The sequence below is a fragment of the Apostichopus japonicus genome, chromosome 8, assembly GCF_037975245.1.
Source record: "Apostichopus japonicus isolate 1M-3 chromosome 8, ASM3797524v1, whole genome shotgun sequence".
NCBI lineage: Eukaryota > Metazoa > Echinodermata > Holothuroidea > Aspidochirotida > Stichopodidae > Apostichopus > Apostichopus japonicus.
Genome location: NC_092568.1, coordinates 22,406,462 through 22,427,278, shown reverse-complemented (window position 1 = coordinate 22,427,278; position 20,817 = coordinate 22,406,462). Strand labels below are relative to the sequence as shown.

Sequence of the window (20,817 nt, the reverse complement as noted above, 5' to 3'; positions counted from 1 at the left end):
TATCTTCCCGCATATATATGTTGGCAGACGTAAGTAGAACCTTCTGTGCCAGTGATTGTAACGCATATCGGGCAGCTGTTTGTAACAGACGTATACAATATTTTATCATTTGATTGCCGAAAACTTCCCGACTGCATGGGGTTTCAAGGAACATTTGTATTATAACCGTTAAAGAGTTGTCTAATTGACTTCTACATCAAACCCCCTATATGTATTGGGTTATAGCTTGCGTATACTCGTAGTAGTCTCTCAAAGAGAGAGAGAGGTGGAGAGAGGTGGAGAAAGGCGGAGTGCCCCCTCGTACCTCATTCTGAAACCCATGTGTCGGGGTCCCTGCATCAAAGTCACATTCTCGGTTTTCAGGCGGTACGTGTTCGTCTATGACAAGCAGCAAGAGAAGAGTAAAGCTAGAAGGATCACGGAACTGATTTAGTTTTACCTGATGTCAAACTGTGCGCATGCGCAAATCAAGAGCTCAAGATAATGTACCCTTACGTCACTCGCGCGACAGACTAGTCTCTCCTACCTCACGATAATTATGAACCAATTGTTCCAATGTCACTTATATCGTGATCAATCAACGTCACATGAGACGGTCACAGAAACCTAAAAAAAAAAAAATGCCCTTCATCTATAATGTTGGTGAATAAACATGAAATGGCTTACGGAATCGTAATGACAAGGTGGACCTATCGGTCATTGCAATGCTGTGGATATGACCATAACACGACTCAATGCAATACTGTGTTTCATCTCTCTGTATGAGAACACCAATGACGATAGGCAATCATTTTAACCACGCATGCGTACGCATGCGTGACAGAGCAGTTTCATTAATCACACAATGTATTTCGATAAACCAATTTAAATGATAATTGCGGTTGTTTAAATTGTTTCTCCCCGTCTCGTCCATTTCTAATGTTTGTTTTTATCATTTGTGAACAATTCGGGAGTATAGAGGAGAGGTGACATTTTCTAGGACATATAAACGTGTCATCTACAGACAACACACAGACATACATACACACACAGACATATCTACCTGAGACTATTCAGTTATACATCGGGATAATAGGTGATACGCCATATGATACCTTTAAAATCCTTTTCCTGAAAATGTCACTGGGCTTCTGAAAATGCGTCTCCTCCTTCTCACGAAACAAAATAATAAGACGCAAAACTATAGAAGGAAAAAAATTCTCTTCAAACACACAAGAAAAAAGAGAAGTAAAGATATACACTAAGCGGATACATTGTTTTACTTTTGGACATGGTCTAATGATGCGCCTGCCTTGCCACCGTTTCGCATAACATGTAACTGATTTTAGTCGTAATTCAAACCCACGTAACACAACAAACAGAACAACAAGTTAGATGCGACCCTACGACCCCGACGCAGCCGGCTGGTCTATCAACCCGCCAGCTGCCCGGCTCTTCGACCGACTAACAAGCGCCAGAGATGCCTAACAGTCTAAAGTGAGAGAACGAGCCACACAAAAAGAAAATTACAACAAGCACACTAAACGCACACACACACAGATATATCAGGAAGAAAAAAAATGACAAGTATCAGTTTCTGCTATAAAATAAGTTCTCGCTACATTGCTTCAGTGAGTAAGGGTTCATTCCCGAAGAATTTTTGCAAAGTTTTTTATGCTATTCGATCTTGCCTCGTGGGTAGGAACTCTTAGCAGGAGGCTATTTTTATCGTCATTTCGAAGTGCCAAGTAGCAGAAACAGCAGTATACAAGAGGCGGCGCCAACATGGCAATTAGTGGAGGAGATTCATCATTTGCGCAGGCGCATTGAGTGACGTCTTGTAAACAAACCAATCAAAAGTGATCGTTTCGAGACCAGTTCCATACAGTGTCACGTTGAACTTCAACAAACAAGATCATTAAAGACTTGTAGTGAATAATCCAACGTGTATTTCCCTAAAAGACATATACTAGACAACTTCCAAACTAAAACGTAACGAAGTTTTTTTGTTGGTTGAATTCAGCTCGCCATTTCCCTAGTAACCACTAAAACCGTATCACGGCTTTCCTTAAAGTCGACTCCGCTCGGCAGTCACCACTAGAGTTGAGTTAGACGTCTGCCAGTCAACAGCCTACAACTGGGACCACTAGCTATAGCCGGTGTATGTTTGCCTACGGTAAACTGTTCATATCCGTTACGTGAACTTGCTTGACTTACCAAGCAAACTCCAAAGTCTAATAAAAAGTAAAGCCACTTCATGTCAGCTAAGACTCTCTGGGATCAAGTGTGACATCATCTTTTCCCTTTATTTTCTTCTTCTTTTTCTTCTTCTGTTTTTACATTGGATTTTATTTTGTTTACAGAGATCGTTTGAGTGAGGAATTTCATGCTATTTCGTCAACAGATATAATTCTCTCAATGTTTATAGTGTTTCCGAAAGCTCTTTAACTTTTTCTTTATCTGTCGAGTCCAACAACGACCAAAGGCGTCAAGTTTCGTGGTCGCGTGTAGGTCTTTAAAAAAAAAAAAAAAAAAGTTTGCCGCAAAAGTTTTTTTTCTTCTCGAAATTCAGATCTGTTCCTTTGCATAATCTGCTGGAGATACCTGAGTAAACTGACCATAGAACAGTCGTATACCAATCCATAGGAGGTGTCGATGCAATTTAATTGGACTTGAACCAAAATATTTCCGATCAATATCATCCTCATTACAACGTCCCAACCTTCAAACACTATAGGTCAAATTTTGACAGTTACCTTACAAAAGAAACAGTACGTCTTTCTAAGTGGCGGTTTTGTAAACTCCTGTAATTTATGCGATACCCGGTTTTGGCGACAGTTGGACTGGACTGGATGTGACCGTCCCACGATACCGAACCACAACGTGTCGCTCAGAATCAGCCACGGACGGGTTCGTAACTTCTGTTATCTATCAGCGTATCTTCCAAGCTAATTAGTTCCCTATTGATCATACACGAAGGAAGAAGCAACTTTTGAAACATTTCGATTTACAAAAAAACAAAAAAGCGATACATACCGTTTCCAGATTCGAGAGAGATTTAAAAGAGATCGATGGACGCAAGAGAGGGTTTCTTTTTTGTCTTTCTTTCTGAAGTTTGTCAATTCCACGTTCGTTATTAATTCTATTATTTGGAAAACTTGCAAGATTCAATTCATTGCTGATTTCAAGTCAATAATCAGATGGATCAACTCTCTATCGTTTGAGAATTATCTTAAAGTGGATTAGTCTGGTTTTAACAAACGCAAGATAGTAAAAACCGGCGGGGCTGTCAAAAAGTACTAAATTCGAACTATTTTGCCAGAGAGAGCGAATAGTCGATATCGATGTAACAAAAGTGGGACTTTAAACAAGTATCACTACCGGCACTCAATACTATTTGAAAGGTGAGATAATATTTTACTTTTATATTTCTATATTAAAATTTGCTTTAGGGAAATAAAGTGTACCGGAAAATATAGCTTCACTCATTCTCGCTCTGGTCCACCACCACTTATTAGTCTATACAAAGTCATAGAGTTTATCATTTACACGCTAAAATATAGAATCAATCAGTTCTTAACTCTCGTTAAAGTAACTTTTGCTCATAAACCGAGCAGGGACTGGGTGCACGGCATAAATATCACAGGAACACAATCATCACACACAGCTCCAGACTATATAGGTAACGTGATCGAATTTTAGAATGTCGCGCACCTAAAATTAATTAAAGATATATTTATATGTAGATATGATCGTATATGTTGATTCTGACTTAATAATGCTTTGTTTTAAGAATGTCGTCACTCTACATTGTGTGTGTGTGTATGTATAAAGTAATAAGCAAAACGACTTAATGAAGTTGGTGGTATAATTAATGTGATGAGGCACGGATTGATGTTTACATGTCACTTCTTACTTCAGTGAGAAGGGGGTGGGGTGGAGGGGGTGGGGTGGAGGGGGGTGGGGGGCAGGGTACATCGACGATGGGGGCATGAGGGAGGATAGGAGGTAGATAGTGGGTTGGGTAATTAGCCTACTTAAAGGAGCATTGACGTGCAAAAAAGAAAGAAAAAAAAAGACATGTATATATCAGCTCTTGATAGAACTATAACATTCTCTGAAAGGAGTTCGACATGTACGTGCGGCCGTTACAAAGTCACTTCAACATTCTTTGAGGCTTGTTGCAGTATGCGGTATTATAACTTTGTGGGGTTATGTTGACATACGGTAGTTATCTAACCCTTTTGGTGGTATTTAAAAGTTACTTAAAGTTTTAATACAACCCTTTGTGTTAGAGTTGTCGATATTCTTTACACCACAATTGCGATACAATGCTGTTCATGAACAGGCCTAGCAAGAGATAGGGACTGGGGACTGAATGGGGCTACAGCCCGGGCCCGGGTTCAATAATGTGGAGGTGGCCCGGAAAATATGGCTTAAGAATAGCGTATAGTCTCCTTGTTTAACATGTTATACTCAAGAAATAGAAAGAAGGTATGCAGTTTTTATACTTTACTCGATGAGTAAATCCGTCATAATGTCCTAAAATCATGCCTAAATCCGTCATAATGTCCAACAGTCATGCTCAAATCGTCGTAATATCCTACAATCATGCTTAAATCCGCCATAATGTCCTACACTCATGCTTAAATCCGTCAGAATGTCCTACAATCATGCTTCGATCACTCGTTTTAATTGCTGCAAACGATATATGTCAAATAAATAGGGATTAAAGGAAGTCACAAATAGTTCGGCCCATTATACAGTTTGCATCTGTGGATCTAAGAGCGTGTTGACGTGTCTTTTTGAACTTCACTTGTTCAGGTGGTGTATACGTGGGGGCGGAGGCGGGGCGGGAAGGTGATGAGGGAATGGGGGGGGGGAGTACATTTATGATCGTCACATGCCAGCGGCTCACCTGACAGAAATGAATTAGTTTGTTGGGTGAGGTAAGGATGCGTGAGAGTAATCGAAGTTTTGTGGAGGGGATTCCGCCCCCCTACCCTACCCTCGTGAAACCGTAAATACCCATTTGATTGCAGTCTTTGTGGTCCCCGTGTACTCTTCCCTTTGCCATATCTTATTGCGACAGCCTGAAAAGGCGTGGGTGGGGAAAGAGATATTCTTCTGATCACGGTGGTACTAGAATGAGGGACCTTCTGGCACTGTTAGAGTGTCCCGTAAGCTACCTAATATTTGCAAACCTACTCTTCAACGTTACGACTGCTATTGAATGTCTATAGCAGCTCCCTGGTCTATGTAACTCTTTCACACAGTAGGCTACACAGAATCCACTCACAGAAACTCATTTTATACAAGACGAGTATTAGATAGAGGAAATATACAGTTTTACCCCGAGATGATTCAAATATTTCCTGGTGGCGTTTGGTGTTATATGTATTATTTTACAGTATATCTCCTAATAGGCATATTATATATGTTTGTTCTTGTACACACTCATAGAATACGTCCAAACAAAAATTAGATCAAAGGTCATTTGGGGGTCAAACATGTAATCATTACATTGGTTCTTTTCCGAGTTATTGACACTGATTTGCATGAAAGTTGGTGAATGGTTGATTGGTGGATGGAGCACAATGTTTGTACATGGATAACAGGGCAAAGGTCAATTAAAGGCATAATTAATTGCCAGATTGACTGTCAAGTGATTGAACCAATTTTGTCCAATAGGTTGAAGACAACAGGGACAATTTCTTTTTGACTAGGATTGGAAGTTAACAAGGTGAAAACAATTATCAATTGATAGTTGGGTTACAGAAAGCAAAAGATTTAGAGGTTAAAGCTCATAATGAGTAGTTTGCGATCTACAGGCTGAATGATTCAAGCTCACATTTGATGAGGTTCTCAACATCAAACTAGTTGCCATTTTTGCACCTTCACTTTAGCAGACCTGGTTATCCTCACATGTATATGTTGGGTCTCAAGACAAGGTCAAAGGTTAGCAGAGTTTACTATAACCTTCTCTGGCATTGTTCAACAAAACATTGTCTACACGTTTAATTGTACTTAAGGGAAAGTTTGATTTTGTAGAGAGTTCATATACTCATGTAAATATTTTAAAGGGAATGTCTGAATGGATCTGTAACTCAATTGATTTACACTTGGAGTTTATTCCCTAGTAGTTGGTTAATCCTGTCAAAAGTATGTTTCTTGCTGGATATTGGACAGTTTTGGTCATGTCACGTTCATAGTAAGAAAGTGCAAAAAGTAGGTTAAGGGCCATTTCTGGTCAAAGTAAAGCGAAACCCAATCTTTGGAAGACCTGTTCTAACAAAGGAATCAAATGGAGGGATACCACCCCCCCCCCCCCACCCACCCACCCATTCCCTACTCCACACACTCGCGTCTGTTTCGTCACCATTATTCGTACAGTTAATTCATTCATTCGTGTCTTATTTTATTAAATTTCATGCATTCTTTTACAAGCACAAATATCATAATAGTTTCCGACTTTTGTCAACATTGCGTGTTTCTTTCCGTGACAACATCAAAAGACGTGTTCAATTACTTGGAAAAACAGTGACCTTCAATTCTTAATCGATTTCCTTATCAAATGAGAAACGGAAGAATTAATTTCACAATGGTTTGGCTTACATCGTCAGGTTCTATGAGATTAATAAATATAGGTATAGGCTTCAGCAACATGGATGACACATATCGGAGCTAATTAATATTTATGATATTTATTGGCAAAACATTTTTGGCAAAACATTCCGATTTAACGGAACAATTACTCATGCATAGGATTTTTTTTATGTTAAAAGCATTTCCCCATCTTGATCATAGCGGTGCGCCTGATTGTATTAGCCCCTCTAAAGGTACCCCTCGCCCACTCAACCCCCCTCCCAATTGTTTGTTTGATTGTTAAAAGCTTGCTAGACTTATAGCCGGTGTTAAGATGTTCAGCCAAGGGCGATTGGGCTACGCACTCAAATCACTAAGTGTAGTACACACGTTGATAGTTACGCTTGTGTTTCCCTGTTTCGGTAAACTTTCGATACAACTCGTTAATTTGTCAAAAATAATGACGGTCAAGTTGGACTAATGAAGAGAACTCCAACAATCGGAAATTCCCTGTTTCGTTCTGTGTGCGTGATTGATATTAATACGAAAATGAAGCAGTAATTACTGTTAACACGCTAATTATTAATCTTAATTAATCTTATGATCACTTATAATTTACTTTGACAATATTGCTGGGACTACTGTACCAAACATATATATATATATATATATATATATATATATATATATATATCTATACATCTATATATACATATGATATATAGATATATATATAGATATATATCTATATAGATATTAGATATATATCTATATGTTTATGTATTTATACATCTACATATCTATTTATCTATATATATATCTATATGTCTATATGTCTAGAAATATATATATCTATATGTCTATGTATCTATTAGTCTATATATGTATTTATATCTATATATATTGCAGTCTACATTTTCGCTTACTCGCGCCAGCGTGGACGACGCCCTCATAATTTCATTTCCGTACATCGTATGCATGCAGTATCCATTTTTCTCGACAGAACTGATAACGGACCTTGACAGCAAAATAAATCTTTAGATTCAATTTTATTCACTTACTAAATGTCAAATGGACAGACCCTAATGGCGAATTATTCAACCTCATAAAACTTTTAGTAGTTAATCAAGACTCAAACAAGATCTAAGATTTTGGTGGTTCTTTTATCTTCCCATTTAGTGAAATAAATAGCAAGAAAACAATATATTAACTGGAAGTTTATTGAGAATATTTCCGTCGTTTTTATAACCGGCAATATTTAAGTTACAAACTTGGTGAAAGTATAGAAGCGTGCATGTAATCAGGTCGCGCAAGAAAGTATGTGAACTGTCGAATTCGATGACAGATCACTACCACACGTGTGCGCGTAATGAATCTCTGACGTCATTTCACGAGGCGTCCAAATCGCGATTCTTACTGATTATCATGGGGGGGGGGGGCAGGGGCGGCAGGGAAGGGTGGTACTCACTTCTATTATAAAAGTTCGAAAATGAAGAGAAACCGGTAGAATAACTGCCTCTTCTGTTAAGAAAAAAATGTAGAAAGATGAAAAAATAGCACCTGCAAGTGTACGTAAATGTACAAAAGATAAAAAATAACTCCAAATCGGGAAGTGCAAGTTTAAGAGGAAGACGGGGACATGTTTATGAGTTGGTTAATTGAACACATGGATTTAAGTTCGACACGAAAGGCTATTGAAGGGAAAGTAATAAGTAATAATAAAATCTCAAACCTTAAGACAAAGTTGACGTGCATTGTAGTCTACGACATATTTAACAGATCAAACACACACTGTAAGAAGGAACTTAGCCTCCTTTGAAAGTGACGGTCGGATCATCGGTAATAAAATATGCCAAGTTAACAACTTTTTTCCCTCCAAAAATGTATATACCTTCATCCACTCAAAGTTTTCCTTTTGCAATCGTGTTTATTGTAACAGACATAGTTTGTGTTCCATAAAGGCTGCAACGCTTTACAAGAATAGAGGGTGCTCTTTTCAAACGTACACTACACCATTTGACACGGGCAGACAGAACGATACAACTCTATACATAATGGTGGAGGGAGCAGGAACTCTCTGAATTTCTGGTTCAGACTTAACCACTTTGGACAAATTTAACGCACTTATACTCTACATCAGTGATTGTATTCCCAGTGCAAAATATCTATATATATATATATATATATATATATATATATATATATAAGAAGTTACTAAATATCCGGGCATGATGGTTCCAAACCTATCACGAGTACCTTATTAGCCTATACCTGTACTAAAATACAATTGCAATTGCCCACATTATTACCAAACTGAAGTTTAAATTTTCGAGCAATTGATAAATTTCCTTCGATCCTCAAGATTTCGTCACCAGGGTATAAGTGAAATTTTTAGAAATGTTGGTAAATTTCAAAACTTATTTACACTATTTGACATGACAGTTAACTGGTTATAACAAGCTAATGACTAACATTTTACCATTGAACATAATGAATCAACATGAGCTCAAACGAGACGCTTTCGGTATGTTCAAACGTTTAGCTTGAAACCACGAAAATATTAATCTAATTTTGTCTGACTCAACAACCTACATACATCGGCCGTAGAAAGATACTGAGTACAATTGTTCACTTTGTCGCAGACTTCATGTCCGCAACCTAACTAGCAGTCAATTCCTATTTATGTACCCATGTCATCAAATCACTTTATCAAGTTAATTTTCGAGATTTTTTTAACCGAATTTTACCTCAGGATTTTGACCTCATGTGACCCGCAGACAGCCCAATCCTATGAGGTCACAACACACCAATGACGCCCGCGGGCTAGTTACTTTTCAAAGTGGCCCTTGGAGGTAGTTCAATTTTTGACTGTTGGTATAGACGATTTAAGTCACACCCCTTGGCGCAGATGGACACCCTAGCCATACTCATAAGAGCAACACGTCAGGAATAATCGACGTGGTGTCAAATTATTGACGAATTCCAAGACGAACTTGTCTCAATGAATTTAAAAATCAATCCTTCTATTTCATTTCTCATTCATTGCTGATTGAAAGTAGAAGAGTTTCTTTCTTTAGTGAAAGGGAAAATTCTTTTGTTGGGTTTATTTAAATACAATCAATTTTATAGGAAATGGCGATAATAGCCGACGTGGTGCCCTAATTATAAAACAAACATAATATGTTTTACTTTCTAGTATAGTTCCTGGAAAACTGAATCATGTTATCATTGGTGACTCGGTGTGATTTTTGACATGCCGTGGAGGTAACTACGAGCTTTTGAGGCCAGCTACATTTGAAAATCAAATCTTGGGAACTTGCAAGTAAACTTTTAAAGTATCCCTCGTTCTCTCTCACCACCCCCCCCCCCCCCCACAACACACACAAAGACACACGCCGACTCCGCCATCCTCCCTACTCCCATCCAAACTCATATTTATTTCATACTTTAATTCTAAAATAATTTATTTAGATTGGAGACAATGTCACGACAAACATGAAGGCTTACATCCATACAACATTGTCTGTAATATTACTACACGTACTGTGATCCATATAAACAGCTGCTTGACCATTCTATCCTAATAATCCACAATCACATTTCAAAGTTTCTAACCAAATTCAATTCTGCATCATAGTTAATGGAATATTTCAACCTAAGTATGCAATATTTTCTCCGTTTTAAAAAGGAGTAGAAAGGATTCAATTAGTTGTTATAATAAGGCTTAACAAGCATGCAGTTAAAGACAAAAATGCCATATTTTCATACGAAGAGTGTCAACGCGGCTTGATTCAAGTTTGTTTTGAAAGCATATGCGTAAACTAAGTGTTGACCATAGGCCTGCGGAGAGGAGGGGCCAGGGGGTAACAGCCCGGGGCCAACAGTCAATCTTGGAGCCCGGGAGAATTATGGGATAAATAATTAAAAAAGATATGATATACTTTACAGCTTGAGCACAATATGACTTCAAAACGAAACGCGGTGACATATTTATCCCGGGCCTGGTTCTCGAAGCCACTGGTTGATGGTTATTGTGAAATGTAACAAAGTTTCTCAAGGGTGACATTAATGTAATGAACTTTTGTTTATTGTCGGTAAGAGTATCGTCATGGACATTACAGCTACAGATAATCAAATAACCATGAAGTTATCCCCGTGAAAAAAAAAGTTGAAATAAAATAGAAATAAAAAAGCAAATGAACATTCATTTTATCATTCATGAGCTGATGTGTATTTATAAAGCGAGTGAACGGGTACGTTTCAGATGAGAGACCTCTCCTTTTAATCCTTGTAATGAAACCAGGATAGTGTAGGCACGGTAGAACGAGAGTACTAAGGTTGTGGGGAGACAGGTAAGCGGGGAGCGAAGTAAAACTCATTTAATAGACGTCATATGACCTGAACATACAGCAGAGCGTCATTTGCGTCAGCCACATATCATTGTAATGATGACAACATATTTTATGGACATCTTTTCATTTTATTTTTGATTACTACGCTTCATCAATATATTTATTGACCCTTTATGCGTTCCATAATAAAATAAACACAATGGAATTAATGTGTTAACTTTACAATACTGAACAAGTACTTCTTACCTGCTCTGATATATGATTTAGGCCCTGTAGTCCTTTTCCTGTATAACAATACTATATATTGTCCGACACCTCTATTCATTTATCACAGAGTTAAAAGACCGGCGTTGTCAAACTTGACACAAGAATTTTAATCACAGCAAACACGGAAATGATGCATTTTGGACTTAAACTTTCTGTACGACTTGATCAAACAAACAATTCCATCGGGGGGGGGGGGGTGGGTGGGGGGTGGGTGGGGGGTGGGTGGTGTGAGAGCGATGAACTAATTGACAAGTCCAAGATTTAAGACAAGAGAAAGATGAATTACGACCACCATGAATGAGTTAAAACTTGTCCACCACATACGACTAGTGGCATGCTATGGATAAACGACTTTCAGTGTTTCTAATTGAAGCTGTGTACTTGGGTAGAGTTGCATAACCTGACATCAGGTCCAAGGGCGGCGGAAGCACTTTTAATCTGGGGGGGGGGGGGCACCGACATCAAAGGGCACTTTGCAGAAATTCGATTGGACTGATGCAGCCTTATATTTAGTACCCTTTGTAACTCTTATTGTATTATCTTATTTGTGTATACACATCACTCCATCAACGCCTCCCCCCCCCCCCCCTAAAGGAAAATATGCATACTAGCACTGCAATATCCAATGTGCAATTTGGGAAACAAGGAACAAGTTTTCTTTTGAGACAAAATGAGGTGAAATCATGCTAGTTGCTAATGTAGGAATCTTCCGAATTAGAGTTTATTTCTTGTTAATATCTTAACAATTTTTTTTCCATTCGAAATAGCTTTGAGTTTGATCCACAGAAATTCATTAAAAGTCACGGGCGTAGCCAAGATTGGCAAAGTTGTATGCACGACCATCTGAGCGGAGCGCCACCATCGGTTGGCGCGGAGCGTACTAGAAAATTTTTGGTTCTACAAACCCCTCAGATGGCCGGAAACGGCCCTTCCCGAGTGTTCATTCTGGTTCCCTGGCCACTTGCTAACTTGAGACACCTCAATTTTTATGTAGACAAAGGGCACATTTTTAACCTGAGGAAAAGTGGGGGGGGGGGCACGTTCCCCCTGTGCCCCCCCCCCCGGTTCCGCCGCCCTTGATCAGGTCAATCAAGATACCAGACTTGTACTACGAGTGCAACGCTACGAGTACAATGCTTGAGTAGTTAATCTTACATTAGATTCTACACGATATTATCCAAATATCCCGAGACGGAGTACAAGTACCAGGCCCATACAAGTATTATCTTTATTTTTTTTGGGTGGGGGCTAGATTTTTAAAGTTATGGACTTCCGGTCTGCAGGGGGGCAGGTCTGAGGACAGGGGTACAATTTATGTATAGTTATAAGGGTGGTTATATGCGAATTGGTGCGAATTGTTGCAAATTACAAAATATATTCTTTTTCAATTTCAATACATCATGCAGTAGACCAACAAGTCTTTGTCTAAATTTTGTTGGAAATGATTAAGCATTTATACAGAGATCAAATCTTGCACACATCATACTTTACATGAGAAACATATTATTATATATACACCATGCTGGGAAATGCACCCACCCACACACTCCTCTGTTAAAAAATATTGTCAGATACTAGTCCGTGCCCGTGAATTATTTTCGTTGGTTGGGGTTCGATTGGTGGGGTGGGGGATTAAAGGAAGGGGAGGGTGACCATTTTTGAAAACTTAATGGTGTTGAAATTATACGAAATTATGTGGACTTTTGAAACTATATAAACTTGAGGTTCCTCCGAGCCCAAGAACATGAGGAAGACGGACACGAATATAGCTCACTGTGTTAGAATAGGAGTACGGACTTACGGTTAGGTAAAAAATAATCTAAATAAGAGACTTGTTTGTTTTATGTTTGGTGGCTCCGCACTGGCGAGCTGTAAATATTTTGTGTCTCACAAATTTAAAGATTTTTTTCTTTCATCTACAAACTTCACGCGTAATTTCATCATTTTTGGTGGACGATGTTTCCAGGTACCTTCTTAAAGGTTCTTTGTATTGCTCCCATCAGTTTGGAAGGAAGCTTTAATATGTAAATACTGTTTTGTTCAGCCTGCGTTTGTTAAGTCGTAAAACAAAGTCGGTATTCTATTTACGAGTGACGCCAACGTTGGTTTATTTGTCTCCATGCATATAGAAGACTAAGCTCGTGTCGTCGACTGTATGTTTATGCCTATAGATTGACATTAAAATGCGAAGAGGAAGCCATACCTTTATAAAGGGTCAGCAATATCATTCAAAGAATGTGCTAGAATTCAAATAATGGTCACCCATGTTCATACAACATTATTCTGTGATGTAAATTTTTTAGAAGCTTTTATGGTAGTTTGGGGCAAAGAAAACATGATTCGAGCAATGGTTTCCAATGACAATGGTATTAGTAATATATTTGTTCTGCTTATAGTATTTTCTATTTTTATCTTCTTCGTTCTCTCCATCGATAAATTATTAAATACATGTTTTCCTTCTATTTCTTGTTCTGTTTCAGAATCATAATTTGTCGTCATCATCATCATCATCATCATTCAAGATGGATCCAGTTTACTTCAGTTCTTTAATTCAGTTTGTTTTCATATTGCCTGCATTGTTGAGCCAGGCAGACTCATCATTAGATAACCACCCCGGAGCATCTCGTGAACAAACTGTCGACAGTTCACAGTTTCCCATCACAAACCCAATGAATGCATTACGGCACGGTACAGGACCCTACAGATCAGGTGGTGGGTCGAGCCTCCCTCACGAACTGCGGATTGAACCCGATAAAATACTAAAGGTAAGATACAGACTGAACTTTGGTTACGACATCTGTGATAAGTTTGGTAAAAGTTGTATGCCCCTTGATCCTTGCTCGTTTGACAGAATAGAAGAACCAGAGAACGGACGTTACGAAATACATCCTTTTCGATCAAAAAGCTAGACGTAGCTGATACATAACATAGTCATCTGGTCACATGAAGGCAAGATAAGTCCTACCATCTCCAGGCACGTTAGGCTCAATTGGAAGGGGATCTATCTAATATGATAGTTTCACATGACAGTTCCATGCCACAGCCCAAAAAATTAAAAAAAAAAAAGATTATTCCTCAACTTAAACACCGTTAGAAAGCTTGACAGAGTTAGCACCATTTTGGATGTCAGCCATCTTCCTTGCATACACAACCAACCCCTTAGACCCCTCCCTAGGACGTCATCCCCTGCATGGGGTGACAAGGGAACGATCCGCCCCTGGCGCCTACTATTCTAGATGCGCTACTGCCGAGGATTCGTTGTGTCGGGAAATATTGAGATAATTTTATGGTTTGCCCCCCCCCCAAAGCAAAGTCACACGCCCTACAGATCCTCAAAGTTTGAGGCCGTCTCTCCCCCCTCCCCAATCAATCGTTTACGCACCCTATGGGTATACACAACTTTCCAGTTTACGGACTGCATACCAATTTATAAAACAAGAACGTCGCTTTAACCTTTGAACGAATTTTGGTGGAGAAAAGAAGGAATTTTTTCATTACTTTTCTTTACTCGAGAATTTGTTCTACAAAAAATAAGTATATAGACAGTTAAAGGTTATCATGAACCAGCTACAGCATTTTAAGACAACAGACCACTTCCAGAAATCTATGGCAGTTCCTTGAACTCCATCCATTAAAGTTTTGTTTTCCAAGGTGGGGGGGGGGGTGGGGGGTCAAGACGATGGGGTCTAATAAGTTCTCCATTAAAGCCAATAGAACCAGCGCCACTTAGAACTAATTCATCCTCCAATCAAAACATTTATGAGCGGTCCCTCCGAGGAACAAGTAGTAACCCTACTGTTCCTCGCTCTAGGTAGCGCCATATCACAATAAACCCATGGAGGCGATGAATAGTAGACATATTTCCCCTCTTGAAGGAAGCAGACGGGAATATGTACGTATATAGCTTTGCATATCATCTCTGAAAGTTTTCAAATGTTTGTTATCTTATGTATAACAAAATCTCTCACAAAGACAGCACGAAAATGAAGATGTTTTAAGGTTTTGATTTAAAAATTATAGAACCTAATCGCTGCATGTCCTTGTTGTTACGGTGTTAAAGTCCAAACAAACCCCTCTAAACAACAAACATGTATACAGCCAAATATAGAGATGTGTAGATATATACGTGTAGTGCACTGCGAAATAACTATGGTGAACCAGGGACGCACCCAACCAGGGACGGGACCCACCCGCACCAGGGACGCACCCACTCATATTTCTTGGGGGCGGAGGTTAACCCCACACCCCGGCGGACCATATTACAAGAACAATGCAGTACATAAATATATAACATATAAGGTGTGTGCATTCGGTGAAACCTAAGCAGTCCACAATTCTTCAATATTGTTACGAAATATAGCAACATCTTGCTCCATCCTCCGTGTTAACACAATTTCTCAAAGGGGAAGCGGCACTACGCCTCCCCCAAAGACCCCCCCCCCCATGGACGACATAATATCTTACATACCTATAGATTATTTCGAAACTTTCATAGACATTAAAATTATTCATAGCAATGACAGGGAGGGGGGCAATTGGGGGTGGAAACGAACTAATATTGAACGCACAGAAAAGATAAATTGCAGTATTTTCAAATGTAACTTTCAAAATAATATATGTTCCTCTGTTACCATGGAGATCGTTGTATTACAGTACTACAGTAATGGGTTCATTGAGAGAGATACTGATTGCGAAAGACTATAATTCTTATTTTTTGAAATAAAAGTTGGGGTTAAAAGATGTAAATAAAACAACAGGCTATAATATTCTGTATCTGATTTTTGCTTCGTTGAGAGCGACATTTATCAAACATTGCAAGGTAAGGTTTCCTTGATATGCGATAAGCACGCGCACATGTGATATTCAAACTTAGCAAATTGCAACACACTAGCAACCATTTATAAAAATTAAAACGTACTTCAGTTGTCCTACAATTGGGCCACATGAGTTCGAAAACCATCAATTTTAAAACATGCAAACATAAGTATGACTTTTATGAATTTATTTTCTCTTCAGATTACCATAAAGAGTCTTGTTCCTTCTCCAATAAGGATCTCTTTCAAATCGTCATCCAAAAATATAAAATAAATAGGACCTTAAATCACATGTCACAAAACCGTGTATAACTTTTATCGCAAGGTGGTTCGCTTTCACCAGCGGTTTAGTAGTTTTTACAGACCAATATATTAAGTATACAATACATCGTGAACTTACGAAAATATTGCAATGATCGCTCTTCTGTTCGTAGGGTCTCTTCCAAATTATGTGCGAAAATTGTCCCAACTTGCATAGGCCTAATCCCATCATTTACACATTACACGTGACTTGATGCCACTGACCAGGATAGTGTCCCAACTTCACAATATCCCCCACCCCCGACACCATTCAATCACGGAGGGGGAATCAAAATGGCCTGATGATAACGCGGCCTTATCTAAAAAAGAAAAAAATAACCACCCCATACGATCCAAACGCATAAGGAACAATAAGAAAAAAAACCGAATCGATTGCGTTTTATGAAGAATTGCCAGATGCCAGTAATCAAACTAAAAAAACGGTATTAATAAACTTTGTTAGTTCTGCATACAGGTATATTAATGGGCGGTAACCAACCCCTTCCCCCCCCCCCCAGTAATATATTTAATTTGGTATTATATCTCTCACAATTGATTTGCTGAATAGTGGACTCGTTGTTAAGAATCTTTCACTATTTGCACGACATTTATCAATTCCCTGACGAATTTTCTTCATCAAAATTGTGATAAGAAATGAATATATTTTGTAGTTTTGTGTAAAGAGTTCATAGGGAGGATGGTTCAATGTCGAAGCAAGGAACGCCAATTGCGTGGTATTGTGTTTTCTAAACCTGTAAGAAAATAATGTAAAGCAATTTAAATCTCTCAAAGTCAATTAGGCAAACAGCGGGCGAATCAGTGGGAAATGAATTTATACAACGAACGAGGTAGCCTCCCCGTTGTCATGTGTAAACACAAAGAGAGATAGTTCAACAAGAGAAATTGGAAAAGATCGTAGCCTAAATGTCTTCTTCAGTTTTCAACTTTCTTCTTTTTTTTCATTCTTTGAGATGTAGAGTACTAGATCAATGTCATGACGACGCTGTTGAATGGAGACTTATTTCAAGGTCAACTAAAATTTGAATTATAAAATAATATTGAAAAAATAATTTATATATATTATAATAACAAATACTGATAATAAAATCCACATTAGAATCGTCCAGCATAAATATCTATATAAATATATATCTATATAAATATATATCTATATATTTCTCAGAATTCAACAGTTTTGATAAGCTTTACCGTCAATTTTGATCTTCTTTCTTTTAAACTGCAGCCGTCCAGTGAGGAACTTATAGACAGTGGGACGAGTTATCTGAGAGACGACTGGTGTAAAGCCTACACACTGCGACAAAGGATAGAAGAGCCCGGATGTATCTCGCGGATTATCACGAACAGATTATGTTATGGGCAGTGTAATTCATTTTACATCCCGAAACAGTCGAACGATTACAACCAAGCTTTTCAGTCCTGCTCATTTTGTAAACCTCAAAAGGTAGCTTACATAACGGTGACATTAAGATGCCCAGGTCAGGATCCACCAATCAAAACCAAACGAGTCAAAAGGATAAAGAAATGCAGATGTATGGCAATCGATGTGTCGTAATCTTAAAAAGAGGGAGGAAGAGATGTTCTTAACACAGCTGAGAATCAAACGCTATCGCGGGACATCTCAAAACAAAAGTTACATCAATTTTTGCGATGATATTTTGAACCCGTCTTTACACTCTGGGGTTGAGGTAAGGAGACCCGTCGAAAGATGCACACCCACGAAGGCTTATCAATGGATTAGGCGTGAGGAACAGAGGCATGGGCTGAAAGCAATTAAAAGCGTTTGAGACACTTGACGTTTAATTAGGTGTCATATTGATGGTTCTGAAGTGTTAGATTGAGAGGTCACACTCTAACGTTTTCTTTGGATTATGATGAAAGGAAATTTTGTCAGGTGTTGACAGCGAAAAGAGAAGAACTATATATCAGTAACAAAATGTATCTACTTGATTGCAATACATTGATATCAAATATAAAAATGTTACGTCCTGCTATCATGCATATAGCCTATCCTGTAATATATTTTTTTTAAGGGGGTAGTCCTACTAGTACTTTCGTTTTTTTTTATGTTGTTAACACGCCATTCTCAAATGAGCTCGTATGGTATGTATTCGAATCGCCTATGGGTGCAAACGACGGTCTTTATAGTAATACGACAGATATTTATGTTAAAGTTTACGTTACGGTTTGCTACTTTGAGACGTGGAAGATATTTCCACTGAAACTATCTGACCGAAAAGTTACAAAGGCTTTGTTTGCGGGAAGGAAAAAACAGTGACAAGAAGTGGTGTTTACCTTCTCCTATCATATGTTTGATTGAAACAAGAACCTCCCACCATTTCCGCTTCAAACGCCTTTGCATGGATGGCATAGTGTGTGTCGTATGATATATGTTGCTGGACCTCCTCTCCCTCCTTCTTGACAAAAATATTGCTTCAGCTACTACACTTAACTATTTGACAAGGAACGTCACCCTGTTGTTAAAAAGGTGGAGATGTGTAATCGTGTAATCGAAGACAGTTATCGAGAGTATACAAGTGAATACGATAGATTAGTTATTACATAATACATGAAAAAAATACAATTAGCTAAGGCACATGGCATCCAGTACGCATGTCCACACTTAAACTACCAGAAATGAAGAACAAATCCAAAGTGTCTAGATCTACAAATAAATACCCCCCCCCCACCCCCAAAAAAGGGGCGGATTGTGAAAAGGGTAGATCTTTACCGTTCTTTACCGTTAAGGCATCCCAAATAAGTTCAAGAAGTTGCCTCTTTCCAAGCGTATATATATGCACATATGTTATTTATATATAACAACATGCCAGGCTACAAATAGATGCTTCGAGAGGCCAGCTCGGACATATATCATGACGGGGAATGATAATAATTTTATCATGTTTCCTTTTTAGGCCTTCATATTCCTTAAGAATATTATGAAAAAAAATAATTTATCCCATAATTCACTCCCTGCAGGGTTTGGCTGTAATAAAACTCACCTAAACATTATTCTCTTATTTATGTGGATTTATACTCATTACTCGTAAATGTGTTTTACCTATTTTTTTTTTCTTTTCTTGTTTTTTCTTGGCGGGAAAACAACCCGTTTATCGTCATCAAGTAATGACTTATCAGTATACAGCTATAATAGCTTTTATTGTATATAAAAGTGTATGAATTTCTGAAAATGATTTGCTTTCTTTGTTTAAAACTTATTTGAAATTCACGACCAAGATCATTTGTTTTTTTATCAGAAAAATTTCATTCGCCTTGACTGATGTTGGTTTTCCTTGATGAGTATCTTGCATATATACAATATAAATATATTTATACATGTAAATAATACTAAACTAAAAAAGAAACTGTAACATAGGTTGGACTGCCAGTCAACGTTTTAATAATAATAATAATAATAATAGTAACTGTTTCTTGTATAATTTATCTGCTAAGAATATGGCTTTATTTTTTAGCTCTCCCTGAAATTAAAGGGTGCAAATAAATATCAAGACAATGTCCTGAGACTTTACACTATTTCATTGTTTTTCCTTTCTTATGTATTACTGCATTTATGTTCACATGGCTCTCCACTCACACCCCCACCCCGCCCCCTCCTCACCCACCCCAACAATCTCGGCTCTCCGGTGAAAAACGTTTTCGATTCATGCGCGAAATGAAAATTGTCTTTCAACTTCTGTAAATTGGCCCCACACTTACACTCCCCTTCCCTGAAAACAAAGTACTTGTTATACATCTGGGTTAAATAACCTCCTCAGTTGTATTATGTACGTGAAGACATGTATTGGAGGGAGGGGTATATATCTGATGGTAGGGGGCCCACTATTATTGGCTTGAGCAGTGAATGAGTGAACCCTATCTGGGCCCATGGGACGGAAGTAACCGGAAGCTGTAGCATTTTCAGATATTTCTTGTTCACCATGGTAGCGATTTTCAAGCACAAAATACATCTCAGAAGGAGGTACTACTCAGAGATTTTCTTTCTTTTAGCAAATTATTGAAGGGGGGGTGGTGGTTTCCCCTTATTGAAGGGGTGGGTGGTGGTTTCCCCTTACCACTGGGTTGTACACCCTGCAGGGGACGGGACTTCCGAAAAAGCTGTTGTCGGTATATGTTTCAATATCCCATCCACGAAACCCAGCTTGAGATGGCTCCTGTGACGCGAAGAGACCATAACTTAATATATGTAACAGAGGCGATACCAGGGGGAGGGGGTGATGAGGCAGGGAGTTGGGACAGGGGTTACGCATAATTTACAAAAGCATATCACATTTTACGAATATATGTTTGCAAATCTATAATTGTTAGAAATGTCCAGTGCGTTGAAACCTTGGAAGAGCAGATTCACTCCAATGGCTAATTTTGCCCTGAATCACAAGTGCAATAACTATATATTTTTTTCGGAGGGGTTTGGAGCTGAACCAACTCTGAATTCTACTCAGGGGTTACAGCTCTGGCAACAAAGACAGTATAGGAATGTAATT

General features: G+C 38.4%; 1 protein-coding gene and 1 long non-coding RNA gene across 2 annotated transcripts in view; one reads left to right on the top strand and one right to left on the bottom strand.

The window, feature by feature from the left end:
- The window catches only part of LOC139971197 (uncharacterized), a 56,843-nt gene that overhangs the window by 27,880 nt on the left and 8,146 nt on the right, over positions 1-20,817 (bottom strand). The window lies entirely within an intron of this gene.
- On the top strand, positions 1,963-19,849 carry LOC139971196 (gremlin-2-like). Its single transcript, XM_071977453.1, has 3 exons — positions 1,963-3,383; positions 13,664-13,948; positions 17,541-19,849. The coding sequence occupies exons 2-3, from the start codon at positions 13,706-13,708 to the stop codon at positions 17,868-17,870; spliced, it is 573 nt and encodes a 190-aa protein (XP_071833554.1). The 5' UTR covers positions 1,963-3,383; positions 13,664-13,705; the 3' UTR covers positions 17,871-19,849.